Source organism: Rhinoraja longicauda, chromosome 22 (assembly GCF_053455715.1).
Source record: "Rhinoraja longicauda isolate Sanriku21f chromosome 22, sRhiLon1.1, whole genome shotgun sequence".
NCBI classification, from domain to species: domain Eukaryota; kingdom Metazoa; phylum Chordata; class Chondrichthyes; order Rajiformes; family Arhynchobatidae; genus Rhinoraja; species Rhinoraja longicauda.
The window spans coordinates 33,792,838-33,810,921 of NC_135974.1; the positions used below are offsets into that span (position 1 = coordinate 33,792,838).

Below are 18,084 nucleotides of genomic sequence, written 5' to 3' on the forward strand. Positions count from 1 at the left end.
GCATACCCTGGGTATGCAAACAAAGAATTTCACTGTGACTTGATACGTGACAATAAAGTATTCCGTATTCCATTCCAAATAACCAATCCAGAAAATCACAAAACCCACTGCAAAGATTATTTACATGCCACAAAGCTTGGTCTTTACATGGAAATGTGAAACTAGAAGCATTTCTTCCCCGTGGTTCCTCAAATGTCTACAAGAAATTCCTGTAGAGAGAATAATAGGATGGATTAATGAGTGCAAAATGATACCTCGTTGAAACTTTTAAATGAATCTATAACTAGCTACACAATCTCTACTCTATCAATCCTAAAGCAAAAAAAAAAAGTCAGAGGAGTGACTTAACAATGCACAAAACTATAGTATACAACCAAAATCTTGGAATATAGAAGCCTGCTGGCACACAAATAAAGCAAATGTACACAGCCAGTGTTTTAAGCGTCGGAAACATTTATTTTACAACTGCAAATCAAATAAATTACCAATGATTTTCAGCAATACAGTACATAAATAACCATGCTAAAAACATTACAATTTATTGTATGTACAGGAGTCCATGGGCTTCAAGTCCTGTAGTTAACATAACCACATCTACTTACATAGAATTTCAACTATGGTCCTTTTAAGAATACCAAAAAGGTTGCATAACAATATTTGATTCTATTTTTACACTAATAATCAGAATTTTAAGAGTCTATCAAATTTTGAAGACAGTTCACGCAATGCATTCTGGCGTTACAATATTTTACCTGCAGCCAAATCCAAGTTTCTCAAATTATTTATTGTTCAGTCGGTTTAGTGTTATTCCTGTAACATGCGAGAGCAATGTGCATTAAATAAATTGCAATATTATTCAATTGTAGTAGTTTTTAAAAATAATATGATACGCTCATTTGATGACTGGCACAACAAATGTACTGAATGATAAAAAGCATTTCTGTAAATTTCGGCAATGCATCACATTTGAAAAGTATGTTAAGGTATCTCTGTTTTATTTAGCTAAGACAAAATTAATCTCTGGTATGTCAGACTGACTTTTAGACAACACATTCACAATCCAACTTGGAGCTTGACACTGAATTAGTAGGTGCAGTGGGGAAACAAAACAACAGAAGCATTAACATTCGATGTAATAGAAACAAGAGTTGTTTCACTATCCAGTTTTGTTTTTCCCTCAATTAGTCACTATTATGAAAATGTTTAACAAAATAGGGCATTTTATCTTGCACCATTAGTAAAATAATTGTTTACAAAAATGGCAAGTCTGAATTCTATCTTCAAAGTTGTAGTGCCGCAGAAACAGCAGTGGTCATTAAATTGAAACCATATTAAATTAAAACTAAATATGGCAACTTGCAACGATGGACAACTAAATATACTAAACTAAAAACAATTTTTAATAGCATTCAAAACCACGTGAATGTTTGACCATTGGAGAAATCAAGTGGGTTTCAACATGCTGTGGATTTGAACAGTACCTTGGGTCACTGTGTTTTACAATGACCAGAAACACAGAACTTCCAGAAAATCCAAAACTACAGACAGCATCTGTCCTCTTTGTTCAGACACACATCACTATATATAATTGAAGTCTAACAGGGAATGCTTTAAATGTATTGCAAGATTCTGTGAATCATTTAAGTTCATAAACCAATGAACTTGTAAAGTACTGTTCTCCTTCACTGTACCAATAGTTATTAAAAAAGGTAGTTTAATTCAAATTATAATACCAAATATAAACTTCGCTCATGAAACTAACCATATGAATGGAACATAATTTACAAGAAGTATCATTAAAAAGAAAAACAAATGACTTCTATACAGTGTGTACAGGTCACCCAGATTCATTACAGAACAAAGCAATTAAATTTTACATTAGCCTTACATTTGCACATTATTGGAATAGGCATTATTACTGTGTGGCTGATGAGACACTTATCTACTTGACCAACCCAAGCTATGCTAGCATTGCAAATTCCACAGATAAAACTTTCATTTTGATAAGTAAGTTATTCACAATACAAAAAAAAATGGAGTTGATGTTACCATACCAGTTTTATATGGTAAATATCAGAACATGGAGGAATGTATGTTAAAGTTGGGACAAGGAGTTTTGGGGTCAATACATTCATGATTCTGCAGGCATAGCTTTGAAAGTTGTATTGAAAATGGAAATGGTAAGCCAATTGCCATGCCTCAACCACATTAACACTTCTCAAGCATAGAAAATAGAAATTATCTTTTACTCAAGAACCAGCAGCATCAAAAGATCTACAAAGTTTGCAGCCATCAATCCATTGCAAATATGAAGCGATAGGGGATAGAGTAGGAAGTTCTATTCTGTAGAATAATCAAATAAGGAAAGCTTAGATAGTTATCCACCAGGGAGAGCGAGCTTGGTTAAGTATTTCTTAATTTTACTGGTTTTGAATATTAATTCTATTTCTGTCCCTTAAATCAGATACGGCATATATTTTTAATTCCATAGGTGTGATGCCCACAAATATTATTCTACCTTGGGCATTACACCACCAATCAATCAAGCAATCTGGCTGGCTCAATCAACTCAATTATACGTTCATGTAATTTCTTGAAACCGGCTTTCACTTCCTTAATTTCCCTCCGGGGATGAATAAAGTTTTATTGTATTGTATCGTAAATTGTAATAAGGTATTCATTCAGATGTCAACTGTGAAAAAAAATCTACAGACTTTACATATGCACTCTTGGGCAGAACTACTTCAGTGATTTGCACATCAGCTCATGAGGTTTGCATGCATGTTGAAGAAAGGAGTAAATATCAGAACCACTTTTTGAAAATCTTAATGCTATCACGAAGTATAGTTAAGAAATAAACTGGATGTTAAATCAGGCTCAAGTAGATAAAATGGAGGTTAGGATAAAAATTCAATAATTCATCGTTTCTTTTCAACCATGGGAACAATATTAGATTTAAGGATATGTTAAAGGAAAAATAATTATTCATTAATGCTTTCTGACTGAAAAATGACAAAATATAATCCTTATGATTTAAACACTGATATACAAATAATAGAGCCTTCAAAAACACAAAATTTGGGTTGGTAACAAATGAATTGCAGTAAACCAATTTCACATTTATCCAGCATACTATCTAAAGTGCTAATTGTAGCACAAATGATGATTGTCTATTTAGAGATTCTATATAAATTAAGTAACTATTCAGTGCAATAACATTGAATTATCTATCCATCCTAAACATGAAAATTCTTCATAATTTTGAAATTAAATTGACATCACCTTTGATGTTTGAGCTGCATTTGTCTTCTTGTTATCAATTAATTGCTACCATTCTGTTTAGATCACCCTACACTGACTGAAAACTTGTTTTTGATCTTAGGCTTTCCTACCTTCCTTGCCACAAATTCAACAATTAGTGAATTAGTGAACACTTGTGGTTCAGCATGGAATGGGACTTGGGAAAAAAACCTCTTTCAAAAGTACACTTGATTTAACAATGGTTAGGGTGCGATTTTCAAATATTGCAATTTGTGTGCCTCAAAGCGTAGATATAATATATAATTTACAAACCAAAGGACCATGAAAGCTAAGGATCACACCATATACGTGTTAGCATTGACTTTGATGGGAAACATGAGTGAACGGTAACAGAAAGAACCATGCAGTTCAATGAGTAAACTAAAATTGACAAAATCAACTTCATAACTTTATATTAAAAAAAGCATTTAGGCATTTCTTCATTAACTTCTCTTTAAAAGGTAAGGGTGCTCCAATACAACCATTCCTTATAATTGCAGCAAGTCTAATGTTTCAATCGCAACAATTGAACAAAGAAGGAAATGAATTTATAATCTAGCAAAATGGAGGAACTGTAAATGAATTTCTTCCCTTAAAAACATTAAAACTTGGTCCACTTCTAAAACTGCCAGTTAATGTAATTCAAAGCTTTCCACTATCAAAGCTGATGGCAATCCAATCACAATATAATTTTAACCAACATGTATTCCCAGTTATCTCAAGACTGCCACGCCAATAAACCCCAGCCCCTTAATGTTCAGCATGAATTATACTATTCTACACTTCCAGTAGTTGTCAAATTAAGTTTGTCAATCAGTTTCTTCCAACACTGCATTCAAGGCAGCGTTAGATCTATGCCACTATAATTCAGTTGAAGGTATCCATGTTCATCCAGTTACTTTGTAAAACAAAAAAACAACCACAGGACGTTTGCAAAAGGCAGAAAATGGGTATGTCACCTCCATCCTGGGCAGGGATCAAACCCTGGTCACAGAAATTAAAAACCTTTTGGAAATTATCTCAATATTTGGAGAAAGAAGAACCTTAATAAATCATTATTAGCCAATTCTGGACTCTAGCAATTTGCTGCCTTTGCTCAATTGTTTCTTCATTGTATAGTTAATACCTTGCACTTTAAGGTTCACTACTACTCGAGTACCACAGCGAAAAAGAAAATTAACACAAAGTGGGTTAATTGATTATAGAAGTGGTTTATAGGGCTGCTAAGAGCCACCTCTTTGAACCTGTATTTGTCAAAGTAATTAATCTGAAAATGCATTTAGAAAAGTTCATCTTTTCTAACAATGAAATAAATCATGGAAGTGTAAACAATTTCAAGCAAACCTACTCTTACAATGGTTATACTGGCTCTCTAATCAATAGTACTACCATGTTTATTATTTTACCTGTAAAAATATTTGAATGCTTTCTAAATCATGATTTTTTTTTCCTGTAAGTCTGTGGCAACGCAGTATTAAACAAATCGACCCTTCAGGTGGGTGGAGGGGAGGGTTATCCATTTGAATATTACATGGATGTCAGAAATTGGCAGTGAGAAACCATCTCAAAATACCACATTTAATTATACCAACAATGGGCAGTAATTCTGAGCTGCATTGGCCATTTCACCATAACTGAGAACTCCTTTCATGTGGATAGCGCACTGATTCCAGTCGAGTACATCTCGTGATTGCACAACACAATGACAAAGACAAAGTTTACCACTTTTGACTTGCTTCCCCATTAAATTAAAAAAAAAGCACTATAAACAAACTCATTATTGGCAACATTCTACAAAAGCCAATAAAACTACAGGTTAACATGACTGTCACTGAATTTCTAGCCATATTTAGATATTTATGTGGTAGTTTATGTGCACCGATTCTATTATTAACCAACAATTACATGACGTCATTCCATTCACACATCACAATATGTAAATAAAATAAAAGTGTCAAATGGCTTTAAATACTGTTTGCTACAGTACTTCGTTGTGACGTTAAATTACAGTGGCAAAAGGCATGATAAGGGAAGGTGGTCTTCTCAATGTTGGTGGCTGCTCTCGACAGGGCATGACATCTTGTGAAAATTCTATCTATAGCTTTAACTATCCCAGTGTTGAAATGAATTGTAAATATATTTTTTAATTACAAGAGCAAACTCGGTTAAATTAAATCATTCAGTGTGGTAGCTGGGGTGACTGTCACTGGTCAGCTGGGTTGTTTCTGTGGCTGATGTTGGCTGCACCACAATTGCTCCATCTCCCTCTGGAAGTGGGGGTGGGGGTGTGGGAAGGAAGAGAGAATAAAGACTCCGTTAAGCAAAACACTTTCAAAACTTCAGAAACATTATCTTCACTGCATTTTTTTAACATTGGCTAACCAAAATAATGTTATTTTAGTCTTTGGACTTTTACTTTAAACGTTAGAGATCCAGCACTGAAACAGGCCCTTCGGCCCACCGAGTCCGCGCCGACCAGCGATCACCCTGTACACTAGCACTATCCTACACATTAGGGACAATTTACAATTTCACCGAAGCCAAATAAGCTACAAACCAATATTTCTTTTAGAGTGTCGGAGGAAACCAGAGCACCAGACACACGCAGTCACGGAGAACGTACAAAATCCATACAGACAGTACCCGTAATTAGGATTCAATTCAGGTCCCTGATGTTGGAAGGCAGCAACTTTACCGCTGCACTACTGTGCTGCCCTGATTTTCGTTACGATTCTTTTCATTTTGACACTTGAGTTTATTTACCGAAAGGTAACACCATTTTGGTTCCAAGATATTAAATCAGCCATTTTAAAATATTTAAAGCAAATAAATCAAACCTGGTAAATAATGTTTCATTTACACATTTAAAATGCATTTACCATGGGCATACAATAAAAGGAAATATTAATGATGTATATAAAAAGAGAGCTACAAAGCAAATACTCAAGTTTACTACTATCAGCAGAAAATCCACTCTCACATTTGGACAAGACACCAGCAGAAAGAAGAATTTTGCATGTAGAAAAATATAAACCACAGGGATGGATCACAGGTGCCCACCTCTCTGAAAACGTGTCAATACATTCTCGAGTCCTACCTGGACCTGAAAATCCCTCCAGCTATGCGGGAGGAAATAGGATTTAAGCAGCATATGACCAAGAAAAGCATGCCATTACAAATTCACTCTCATGATGACCCACGGAAAATTGCAGGGAACGTTGGAGGTAGATGCGATAGTGGTGTTGATGAGACTTTAGGATAGACACATGGATATGCAGGGAATTGAATTATGTGTAGGCACATACGAGTTGGTCGTGGTATTATGTTTGACACACATTTTGTGGGACAAAGAGCCTGTTCCTTTGCTGTGATGTTCTGAAGTTATTGAGAGCAAGTTAGACATGCTAGGTGGCTAAAGTTCAAGTAATTTTAACCAACTTGCTGTAGAAAAATCTAACCGTGATAGTCAATCAATTATGGGACAATACACATTAAGAAAAATAATTTGAGGAAAATAACTCTCAAAAGGTATGAATTTTGTGTTCTACTACGACTACGAGAAATAGAAAGGGAAGTATATAATTTGGCCTCTCAAACCTGCTCGATGTCCCATCTCTTCCCACCCCATTTCACTCCAGCCTGAAGAAGGCCCCGACTCAAAATGTTGTCGGTCCATTCACTCTGCAGCCTGACCTGTAGCGTTCCTCTAGTCCTCTATATTTAGGCATAGTAAATTAATTGCTGTCATGCTTAAATTTAATTTGTCTGTTTAAACAACCGTTTAAGTGTTTCCCCCCCCAAAAACGACAAATATCAAAATTCAAGAAAATATAGCTGTCATTTGAAGGAGACTGATTTTGCAAATTCTTGAGCTTTCACTTTATATTCACATTTAAGTTACAAAATGCAGCCATCGAAAAACATGGATCGGCGGCACTCCAGTACTTCCAGCATGTGGACTGGACTATTTTTTTCCTTCTTTGTAAACGACGCCAAAATATGGCGACTGTGCATTTGTGGGTTGTGCAAAATAATTTCACTGTGCTGTGCATATGTGACAATAAAGAACCATTGAACAGTTCCTGACTTTTTATTGTATTTAGAATCCTTAACGTTGTTTTATATGAAGTCTTACAAATGACGAGTGAGGTGTATACATCAGGATTGTGTGCCTCAAGTTTTCTTTTGAAGCCAACAGATGCAGAGTGACATTACTAGACTTCAGTATTCACGAATGACTGCTCAAGAGACAGCAACTGCTAAGGTGGTACTGAAAGATGCACTGATCCAATTGTTCTCAGTCTGTTCAAGTTAGGAATCTAAGGATTAGTACTTGATAGATCATGTGGAACTGGTAGGTTTAAGGTCTTGTTTCTGTGTTGTATAAATCCAGGACTTTATTTTTTTTTGTGTGTAGGAAAGAACTGCAGATGCTGGTTTAAATCGAAGATAGACACAAAATGTTGGAGTAACTCAGCGGGACAGGTAGCATCTCTGGAGAGAAGGAATGGGTGGTGTTTATGCGAGTTTTGTCATGCATTTCACTGAAGAGATCCAAAGATTTTAAAATCTCTTCTTTTCCCTGGGCATTCCAAATTGCCAAATGGCAAGAATGCTTCTGCATGATGTGATTAGAAATGTTCCATTGCATTTAAGATGCAGTGCACAGAATGATTTGTGGCAACTTGACTCTATTTTTCATATTAACATTGTGTCCTGAATACAACATTCAAGAATTTGAGAAATTGGTCAAGGGTATTATTTGAAACTCATAAACCATTGAAATCTATAAATTAATTGTTAAGTGTCAGCTTCCACAACTTACATCAGTGACATCTTGTATTTTTTAGTCTCAGTGGAAATGTTCACACAGTTATGACAAAGGTCACGAGCAGAATAGTCCAAAAGTCCAATAAAGCTGCATCATGAATTGCGTATGAAAGCAAGTGCATTAAATGCTGCCTTTACCATTCTATCCACTTGTATTGCCACTTTCAGGGAGTTATTAACATGGACCCCACAATCCCTCTAGATATCAATGCCGTTGAGGGCCATGCCATTAATTTTTCCCTTGCTTTTGACCTTCCATAGTGCAACACCCAACACTTGCTTGGTTTAAAACCCATATGCCATTTCTCAATCCCTGGAATATTTTGTTGATTTGAACAGTAAGGTCATCAATACTGCAGCTGTCGTCTTTTGTGTCTGTGTAAAACTGTGAAACCAAGTAGGCTGTGGTTTATTTAAGGGATAGAATGAACTAAGTAATCAATTTTTTACTTTTGCCAACACCGACAGCAGTTATGTGGCTAAGATCAGAAAGGGTTACTAAGCCAGTCATGTTTTAATTATGATGCAAGCCCAAACAAAATGTTGAAATCATTAACTTTGAACTTCCTCTAATGACAAGACCGGATTGTACCAGTAGTTCCTTTTAACCAACGTTTTACAATAACTAACACTCCAGAAATCGAGAGTGGGGCACAGACAGGAAAGTGCAGAAGTTAGAAAAAAAATAATTGCTCAAACATGCGATTAATATATTTAGGAAGTCTATTGTGACCGTTTTAATATTAAACGGGTCCAAAAATGTAAGATTTTGACAACTGGCAGCATTGCTTTTCCAAGTGTCACAATTCTTCCACGCATTTTATGAACAAAGGTGGTGCTGACACACATGCATGTGCACACGCAGACACGTATGTACACGCATAGAAGGCCCTAGAGTCACATCTATGTGTAGTTTAACAGAATAAGCTCGAATGATTTTTATCATTGGAGGTCATTGGCGAGAGTGAATGATGTTGCTAACTGTAAACTCAGACCACCCGTTCAATATAATACTATATTTATTTTAAAATGTATGCTTATACTGTTGAGGGCCTATTAAACATTACCTAAATTGCCCATGCACCAATTGGCAACAATTTCATAGCCTGGATTCTGAAAGCACAATGACAAAACTATTAGGTTTTGTTGTAATTAAACTATAAGACTGACACCATTTTAGGTCATGTCAGTTTACTGACAGCGATTCAGCCTTCCAACACAGTGTTGCTTTGCAACCTTCCTCTCACTCAGGGAAAATTAGATCAATGGACAAAACATTCAGGTATTGAAAGATATAATTAAGATGTTAATTATTACTATGTGTGCTCTGAAATGTTTTTTAATAGCATACTGTGCCATTTCTGGTTAACAAATTTTTCCACTAAAAAATTATCTTTGTGGATTAAATGTGATCTACATTGAACAATACAGCTCAGGAACAGGCCCTTTGGCCCACAATACCCATGACAAGCATGATGCCAAGTTAAACTAATCTCCTCTGCCTGCAGGTAAATTGTTATCCCACCATATCCATGTGCCTATCTGAAATCCTCTTAAATGCCATTATTGTATCTGCCTTCACCACCACCCCTGGCAGCACGTTCCAGGCACCAACCACACTCTGTGTAAAACAACTTGCCCCCCACAATTTAAAAAAAAGTATTTTTCAATTTCCAATTGAAGTTTATTTTAACATTTAACTGTGCATTTGTAATGAATTTGTACAAACAGGAAAACAGGTGATGAGTTTGGGAGCTAAATATAATGGAGCCTCTGCAAATGATATCAACAACAAGCCGACAGAGGCCACTGGGTCTTTAAGGGCAGCCTTCGTTAGAATCAGTGCCAAGAGTTAGTGTGCTGCAAGGACCAAATCTATGCGCAAATCATATTCTTTGCTGAAAAAAATCAATTCATCTTACAACTTTTTTAATACTTTCACTGATTTTAGTTTGTTTGTTGTGGAAAAAGGCCCTTCGACCCACCGAGTCTGTGCCGACCAGCGATCCCCGCACACTAACCTCCACACACATGGGGCAATTTACAATTATTCCAAACCAATTAACCTACGTCTGTGAAGTGTGGGAGGAAACAGAGATTCCAGAGAAAACTCATGCATGTCACGGGGAGAACGTACAAACTCTGTACAAACAGCACCCATAGTCAGAATTGAACGGACGCTGTAAGGCAGCAAACTCTACCGCTGTGCCACCATCCCTTGTCATAATGTAACATTTTAAAAGTGCAGGAACTAAGTCTTTCATTGACAGAAAGACTGCATCTGCTGTGGTGCGAGTTACATGTCCCATTTACCTTTCTCTATGTCTGACTGTAGCTGTGCCTCCAGATCCTCTGGCGAGACATAACATTCTTGCTCCTCCCCTTCAGGGGGCTTCGGTTTACACTTGCCACAGCAGCAATTACAGCAGCAGCAGAGGCAGCAGCAGAAGTAGCAACCAGTGATCACTCCGCAGAAGACAAACAATGCCTAAAATTAAAAATTAAAGAATTCGTCATTAACCACGGAGAGCCCCACTCAAAGAATGCCAACTGAATGCTTATGTAATACAAAGTCAGGTACAAATTTTACATGAAAAAGGGCAGACATTTAGAATAACATTCAAAAACCAACCAAAATGCATAAATTCAGTCAATTGTAAAGCAATGACTAAAATTCAACGAGAGATCATATATTGCCTTTTCTTAGATATGGGGTGGTTGGAGTTAGGGAGTGGCAGCAAGACTCGATCCACAAAATCAACAGGAGGATTCATGCCCAGAATACGAGCCATTAAAAATGAATGCAAAATCCAGCTATTTTAAATTGTCTTAGTTGGTGATAGAAACATAGAAAAACAGGTGCAGAAGTAGGCCATACGGCACTTCGAGCCAGCACCACCATTTAATATCATCATGGCTAATCATCTAAAATCAGTACCCCATTCCTGGTTTTTCCGCCATGTCCCTTGATTCCGTTAGCCCGAAGAGCTAAATCTAACTCTCACTTGAAAACATCCAGTGAATTGGCCTCCACTGCCTTCTGTGGTAGAGAATTCTACAGATTCACAACTCTCTGGGTGAAAATGTTTTTCCTCATCTCAGTCCTAAATAGCCTACCACTTATTCTTAAACTGTGACCCCCTGATTCTGGAATCTCCCAACATCGGGAACATTTTTCCTGCATCTAGCCTGTTCAATCCTTTAAGAATTTTATGTTTCCAGATTTCCTCTCATCCTTCTAAATTCCAGTGAATACAAGCCCAGTTGACCCATTCTTTCATCATATGTCAGTCCCGCCATCCCGAAATTAACCTGGTGAACCTACGCTGCACTCCCTCAATAGCAAAAATGTCCTTCCTCAAATTAGGAGACCAAAATTGCACACAATACTCCAGGTGTGGTCTCACCATAGCCCTGTACAACTGCAGTAGGACCTCCTTGCTCCTAAACTCAAATCCTCTGGCAATGAAGGCCAACATGCTGTTAGATTTCTTCACTGCCTGCTGCACCTACATGCTTACTTTCAGTGATTGATGTATAAGCACACCCAGGTCTCGATGCACATCCCCTTTTCCTAATCTGACACCATTCAGATAATCATCTGCCTCCCTGTTCTTGCCACCAAAGTGGATAACCTCACATTTATCCACACTGTACTGCATTTGCCATGCATCTGCCCACTCACTCAATCTATCCAATTTACCCTGCAGCCTCTTAGCATCCTCCTCGCCACCCAACTTTGCGTCATCTGCAAACTTGAAGATGTCACATTTAATTCCCTCGTCGAAATCATTAATATATATTGTAAATAACTGTGGTCCCAGTGCCGATCCTTGTGGCACCCCACTAGTCACTGCATAAGTGTGGAACAAATTGTGTTTTGCATAAAGGGGGCTTTCTATGTTTGACTTCAGTCAGACTGAAAGATCACCTTTGTTCTCTTTTTCCCGGTTCCTTTGTTTATTGAAACCAGGTGAACAACACAGAGTTCATTTAGATTTAAATATTCCAGAGGAACCATTAACCCTCAGAGACAATCAATCTGCTATCTGGACTTCACTGAAATCTGGTACATGAGCCTGATTGACTTGTGATGGAGTAGGAGTAAAGAACCAGAGAAATAAAAAATCCAACATTTGAAATGGCCGATTGCTTTCTGGGAATCAAATCTTTGCTTACTGAGACAAACGGTCGAGTTTGAGGGGGGGACTGGGGTGGAGGGCCAGAGACACATTGAGAGAAGAGTAAATGGCATGAGAGGAACAGCGTTGCATTTACATACCTGATGTTTATAATAAATCCCATTATCTTTATTGGTTGAGAACTAAATAATAGCAATGAGAATTCCCCTGACCTCTGAATAAAGTAGGATGGGATTTTGTTTCTAAGCAAGGGCAGGCATGATTAATACATCATCAAACTGATTGCTCTTGACTTTGTCAACCTTGACTTTACGTTCAACTCCCTATTCCAATTACCTCAGTAATGCAGTTATCACTTGTCCATGATGAGAGAAAAAAAAGTTAGAACTGAATGGTTTCTGCTGAATATTTTAGCACCATCAAAAATCCTCACCTTTGCCCACCAGCTGGACAAGACGAAGTATGTATTTACGTTCTCCTCGCCAAACTGCTCTGCCACGTAGAGACCCAATGATCCATACTTGTCATAAATATTCCGCTTTGTGGCATCATTCAGAATTGCATGAGCGTTGTTTATCTCCTTAAATTTATCAGATGCTTCTGGATTATCTGGATTCTTGTCAGGATGGTATTTCAACGCAAGTTTTCTGCATGATAAGGAAACATGTTAGAATTGAGGTTTGTTTTTAAACAAGTGCTTAAAAACTGAACAGTTTCCACGTCATAGCAGCCATGTTAAAACGCCCATGTCAAAGTGCAATGTTAAGGATTCTTTCTGGAACACAACTTCAGAATACTATCCAATTTTGTTGTGCATTCTTGAGTTTTTGGCAAAACCTTTACTAAAACGGCTTCAATTGCAGTATATCATGTATGAGCGGGTAATGTCAGGGTTTGTAAGAGTAAACTAAACAACTTGTATTTACACGTAGTCACAAAATGCTGGAGTAACTCACTGGGACAGGCAGCATCTCCGGAGAGAAGGAATGGGTGACGTTTTGGGTCGAAACCCTTCTTCAGACTGATGTCAGGGGAGTGGGGGGGGAGAGAGATAGAATGTAGTTGGAGACAGTAAGACTGGTGGGAGAACTGGGAAGGGGCAGGGGATGGAGAGAGAGGGAAAGCAAGGGCTATTTGAAGTTAGAGAAGACAATGTTCATGCCGCTGGAGTGTAAGCTACCCAAGTGAAGTATGAGGTGCTGTTCCTCCAATTTGCGCTGGGCCTCACTCTGACAATGGAGGAGGCTCTGGACAGGAAGGTCAAATTGGGAATGGGAGGGGGAGTTAAAGTGCTGAGCAACCAGAAAATCTGGTAGATTAAGGCTGAATGAGCGGAGGTGTTCAGCGAAACGATTGCCGAGCCCGTGAACAAGCAAAGGAAATATTAATGGTGATCCAAAGCCCGTTCAAGGAGCTGCATATCATGGAGAGGAGGAGGGTATGAATTCTGAATCACATCAGCTTTCCAAGAGGAGCTGAAGGAAGGGAATGCATAAATAACAGAGGAGTTCAGAGCAGGATGAGGAGGTGGTTGAACAGATCCAAGGAGAAAGCATTTGCCAATATTAGGGAATAAAAATAATCAAGGATTTAAAAAAGTATATTTTTGAACATAATTGATGCACAGGACACTTGGGAACTGTGTTATGAAATAAACAATATTTACAGATAAGGAGAGAGGTAAGATGCACAGAATTATTTACTTTAAAGTGACTGGCATGAATAAATTTGGAATTAATGATGTCTAATGATTCAGAGAAGAGGCTATCTTTGTATTGTAAAGGATACAGGACCAGATGTGAACAAATGGCACCCTCTGGTGTTAAGTTTAATAATTTCAATACCCAAGATCACAAAAACATCCTGTAGTAATTGAGGGGTTTCTAGATGTACAAAATAGATACCAAATTAACAATTCTATTAGAAAATGATTAAATCTTTACTTGATTAATGAATCACTTCAGGAACCTTAGAGATGAAGTTCAACAGTGTTAATCTGGCAGACTCAGGACTTTGGTTGTGCTGGACTTGCAAATTTGCTGGACTCTTACATGTTATTCCAATTACTACTCCCATTTACTTTAAACAAAAAGGATGCTAAATTTTAGCATGGTAAATTCCAAAGGTCTTGGTGTGGTTAAAGGGAGCACGAGAACATAGGCCCTTAAAGGGCAACTTTTTTCCCCACACGAGAGTGGTAAATGTTGCATAGTATAATTATAATGTATAAAAGGCATTTAGACGTGTAAATGGACAGAAAAGGTTAGGGATATGGGTCAAATACAGGCAAATGGGACCAGCTCAGATGGACTCGGCATGAACAGACTAGGCCGAAGGGCTTGCTTTGAGCGATATACCTATGACTTTTCTGATCTCTGGAAAACATAGATAGATGACATTTCGGGATGGGTGCCGACCTGAAATGTCATCTCTCCGTGTTCTCCAGAGATGCTGCCCGACCCGTTGAGTTACTCCAGCACCCTGTGTCTTTTTCTTACAAAGTGTGGCATTAGAGGCCAAACTACCTGGTATAAAGGTATCACAATATATATCATGACTGCCAAACACATAGCCAGTTCTAATCAGATACATGTTGCAACACAATCTTCAATGCAGTTCTGTATACACACCTATATGACTTCTTAATGTCCTCTGGAGAAGCATTTTTGTCAAGTCCCAGAACAACGTAGAGTGATTCTCCCGAGGTGGATAGCGAACGCTGCCGTTGATCACCCATTCTGCACGAACTAAAAGAAAAAATAAATAAATTGATAATTAGATACCCAGAGGTTGCTTTTCAGAACACAGAATTAGTTAAATTAACTTTTTCCCCCCCCAAGGCGCAAGATCGATAGATTTTTCAGATTATAGGGAATCGAGGGATACGAGTGCAGGAAATGCTAGTAACCCAACACCCTCATTCATGTGTTAGTTAACAGCTCTCACATAACAGTTCCACTCAGATTATTTTAATAAACACATCAGATTATTTCAGAGAGACAGCATGGAAATAGATGCTTCGGCCCAACCAGTCCACACCAACCATCGATCACCTGTACACTAGTTCTAGGTTAATTGGCGTCTATAAATTGCCCCTAGTGTGTAGCACATAGAACTAGTGTACAGGTGATCGATGGTTGGTGTGGACTGGTTGGGCCGAAGCATCTATTTCCATGCTGTCTCTCTGAAATAATCTGATGTGTTTATTAAAATAATCTGATGTGTTCTTGCTGAATTCTGTATTCCTTAAACAAATCCAGCACAGACTCTCTATCATCACATGCTCGATAACCCAACTAAAACTCCAACCAGTCATAATCATTGTAAGTAAATGAGACAAACCACATTTGGTCTTTTTTTTTACGACTGTTCAGAAACTACCAAGGGTTTTCATTCACATTTTTGGATATTCAACCCAACTCCTTGCAGTATGTTAACAATAAAAACCACACGCATTAATTTAAAACATTAACCATATGGTGGCTCATATTCAATAATACAGAAGTAAAGGCCAAATATTCTGCATGCTATTATAGAGTCTAAAGCAGCCAGTAAGTGGTTCATTTTCCAATGGAGCTGCCAAAGAGATAACACCCAGCAGGGTAGCAACAGCGGAGAAATAGAAGCAATGCTTTAAACAATCAAATCCCAAGGGCAAAATCCATAACACGCAATGATTTCAATGAATAAAATGAGAGTAGCTCTTGATTGAACAGATCATGCCTCACATGCAAGGCCCAGCCAGGCATCAGATCATTAAAAGGTTTGCAGACAATAAAAGGAACAAAGCAACTATGAACAAGAGGTGTAGGAAGGAACTGCAGATGGTGGCTCACACCGAAGATGAACACAAAATGCTGGAGTAACTCAGCAGGTCAAGCAGCATCTCTGGAGAAAAGGAATAGGTGACGTTTTAGACCCTATTTCAGGCTGAGAGTTAGGGGAGAGGGATACTAGGGGTACAAGGCACCAATGGCCAAGGAGCCCACAGTGGCCCATTGTTGGCTGTGGAGGAGGTGATAGCGAAGGGATACGAACAGTGAAACTAGCAGGTCGACTAGGGTGGGGGAAGGACGGAGAGAGAGGGAATGCAAGGGTTACTTGAAAATAGAGAAATTGCAGAAGTGCTTGGAATTAACTTCCACAATGCATTTAAAAGTTGCCTTAACTTCACTTCTTTAAAAGATCGAAATACACTCGGCAATAGTGTCCCTGGAGTTCTTGCTCAATCTCTCCGAAATCGCAATTTAAAGCTACAGCTCCATAAACAGTGTGAACCCTATTATTCAAATGAAATATCGGGAAATAAAGATTTTCAGGCAGTAGACTGACAGTACAAGTCTGCAGATGCAAACACGTACAGCATTACCACTGTGCTTCCTCAGATTTCATCCTCCAGATCACCAAAGGACGGCTTTGCCTTACGTTGTTGCCTGCATTCTGGGATGCCTTGGCGATAGTGGAAGCCGAGGTTGGCATCTTTCATAATTGCATGAATTCTGTAACATTTCCCACAGGTTGAAAGACAGCAAATGTAACTTTACCACATAGGAAAATAAGGAACTATGGAGGAGTTAGCCTAATGTTGGTGGAAGGGAAAACACTGAAAGCTATTATCAAAGATGATTAAAATTACAGTGCATATAACAGTAGGGACAGGAAATTACTAAGGATTGAAGGTCGATTCATGGACAGTAAACAGAACAAGAATAAACAAATCAAGAGAAAAGCTCAGAAAATGTATGGTTAAAAGTTCAGTGCTTTGCTTGTTGTAAAAGCAATAGTGGACCTTTCTTACTCTGTTCATACCAATGCAAACTGTTACAGGGGGCTCAATGATTAGATTGACAAAATTCTGAAGTGATAGCTATAATATGATCACAGAATTGCTAAGGAAAAGCTTTAAAATGCATAAGACTTAAAACTGTGTATACTTTTCTTGAAATCGTCATCTTGCAATTATTTAAACTTTGTAGCACATACACACTTGACTCGTTATGTAATTCGCTGTTAGAATGGCTTAACTTAAAATAGAACAGGCTTACCGCCTAATTAGAATTAGAGACACTAACACTGTTAGTTAATTAATGTGCAATATGCAAATGTCCATGATCACCATCATAGTCTAACGTCAATCGATTGCAGGTCACTATCGAGTACTAATTTGAAATGTCTACTTAACTTGATATGAATCAAAGTAGCAAATTCAACGAGTGAAGGGCAAGAATCCAAAGCAACAAGTAGAAGATAAGTCACAGACACAAAGAATTACAGAGGCTGGAATCTTGAGTAAAATACACTGCTGGAGTCACTCAGCGGGTCAGGAAGCATCTCTGGAGAGAATGGAGAGATGACATTTCAGGTTGGGATCCTTCTTCAGACTATGACTTCAGATTCAAGCTTCAGAGTCTGAAGAAGTCCCAACCTGGGATGCTGCCTGACCCACTGTGTTACTCCAGCACTTTGTGTTCTACAGAAGACTGGGACCATTACTACAAAAAAAAAATGGTAACTGGACAATTGGTACAACTCATACTTGAATTGTGTGGGACTGGCATTTCAGCAAACTACATAACCAGGGAAGGAGAGAGAATTATAAATAGGAAAGGCAAGGGATTAAGCTGGGATGATGCGATAAACAAAAGAATAAAGGTTAGGAAAAAATGGGAAATGATAAACAAACTGACAGGAAGGGAGAGTAAAAATTTTAAATCAGCAGAATGTATTGAAGAGTACAAATAAGTAGAAATAAATATAGCTGGATAACTATTACAGACACAGCAGCAGGACCCCACAGATCTGAATTTTGAGG

The 18,084-nt window shown here is 38.0% G+C and overlaps 1 protein-coding gene across 3 annotated transcripts in view; it reads right to left on the reverse strand.

Annotated features, from left to right (window-relative positions):
* Window positions 1–433: 433 nt before the first annotated feature.
* Window positions 434–18,084, reverse strand: part of LOC144604547 (dnaJ homolog subfamily C member 5) — a 32,855-nt gene continuing 15,204 nt past the window's right edge. For all 3 annotated transcript variants that reach the window (XM_078419098.1, XM_078419097.1, XM_078419095.1), the window contains 4 exons: window positions 14,903–15,019; window positions 12,706–12,919; window positions 10,444–10,618; window positions 434–5,567 (listed from right to left, as the gene is read on the reverse strand). In XM_078419098.1, coding sequence (XP_078275224.1) covers window positions 5,476–5,567; window positions 10,444–10,618; window positions 12,706–12,919; window positions 14,903–15,009 — 588 coding nt within the window. In that variant the 5' untranslated portion in view covers window positions 15,010–15,019 and the 3' untranslated portion in view covers window positions 434–5,475. The remainder of the gene's footprint in view (window positions 5,568–10,443; window positions 10,619–12,705; window positions 12,920–14,902; window positions 15,020–18,084) is intronic.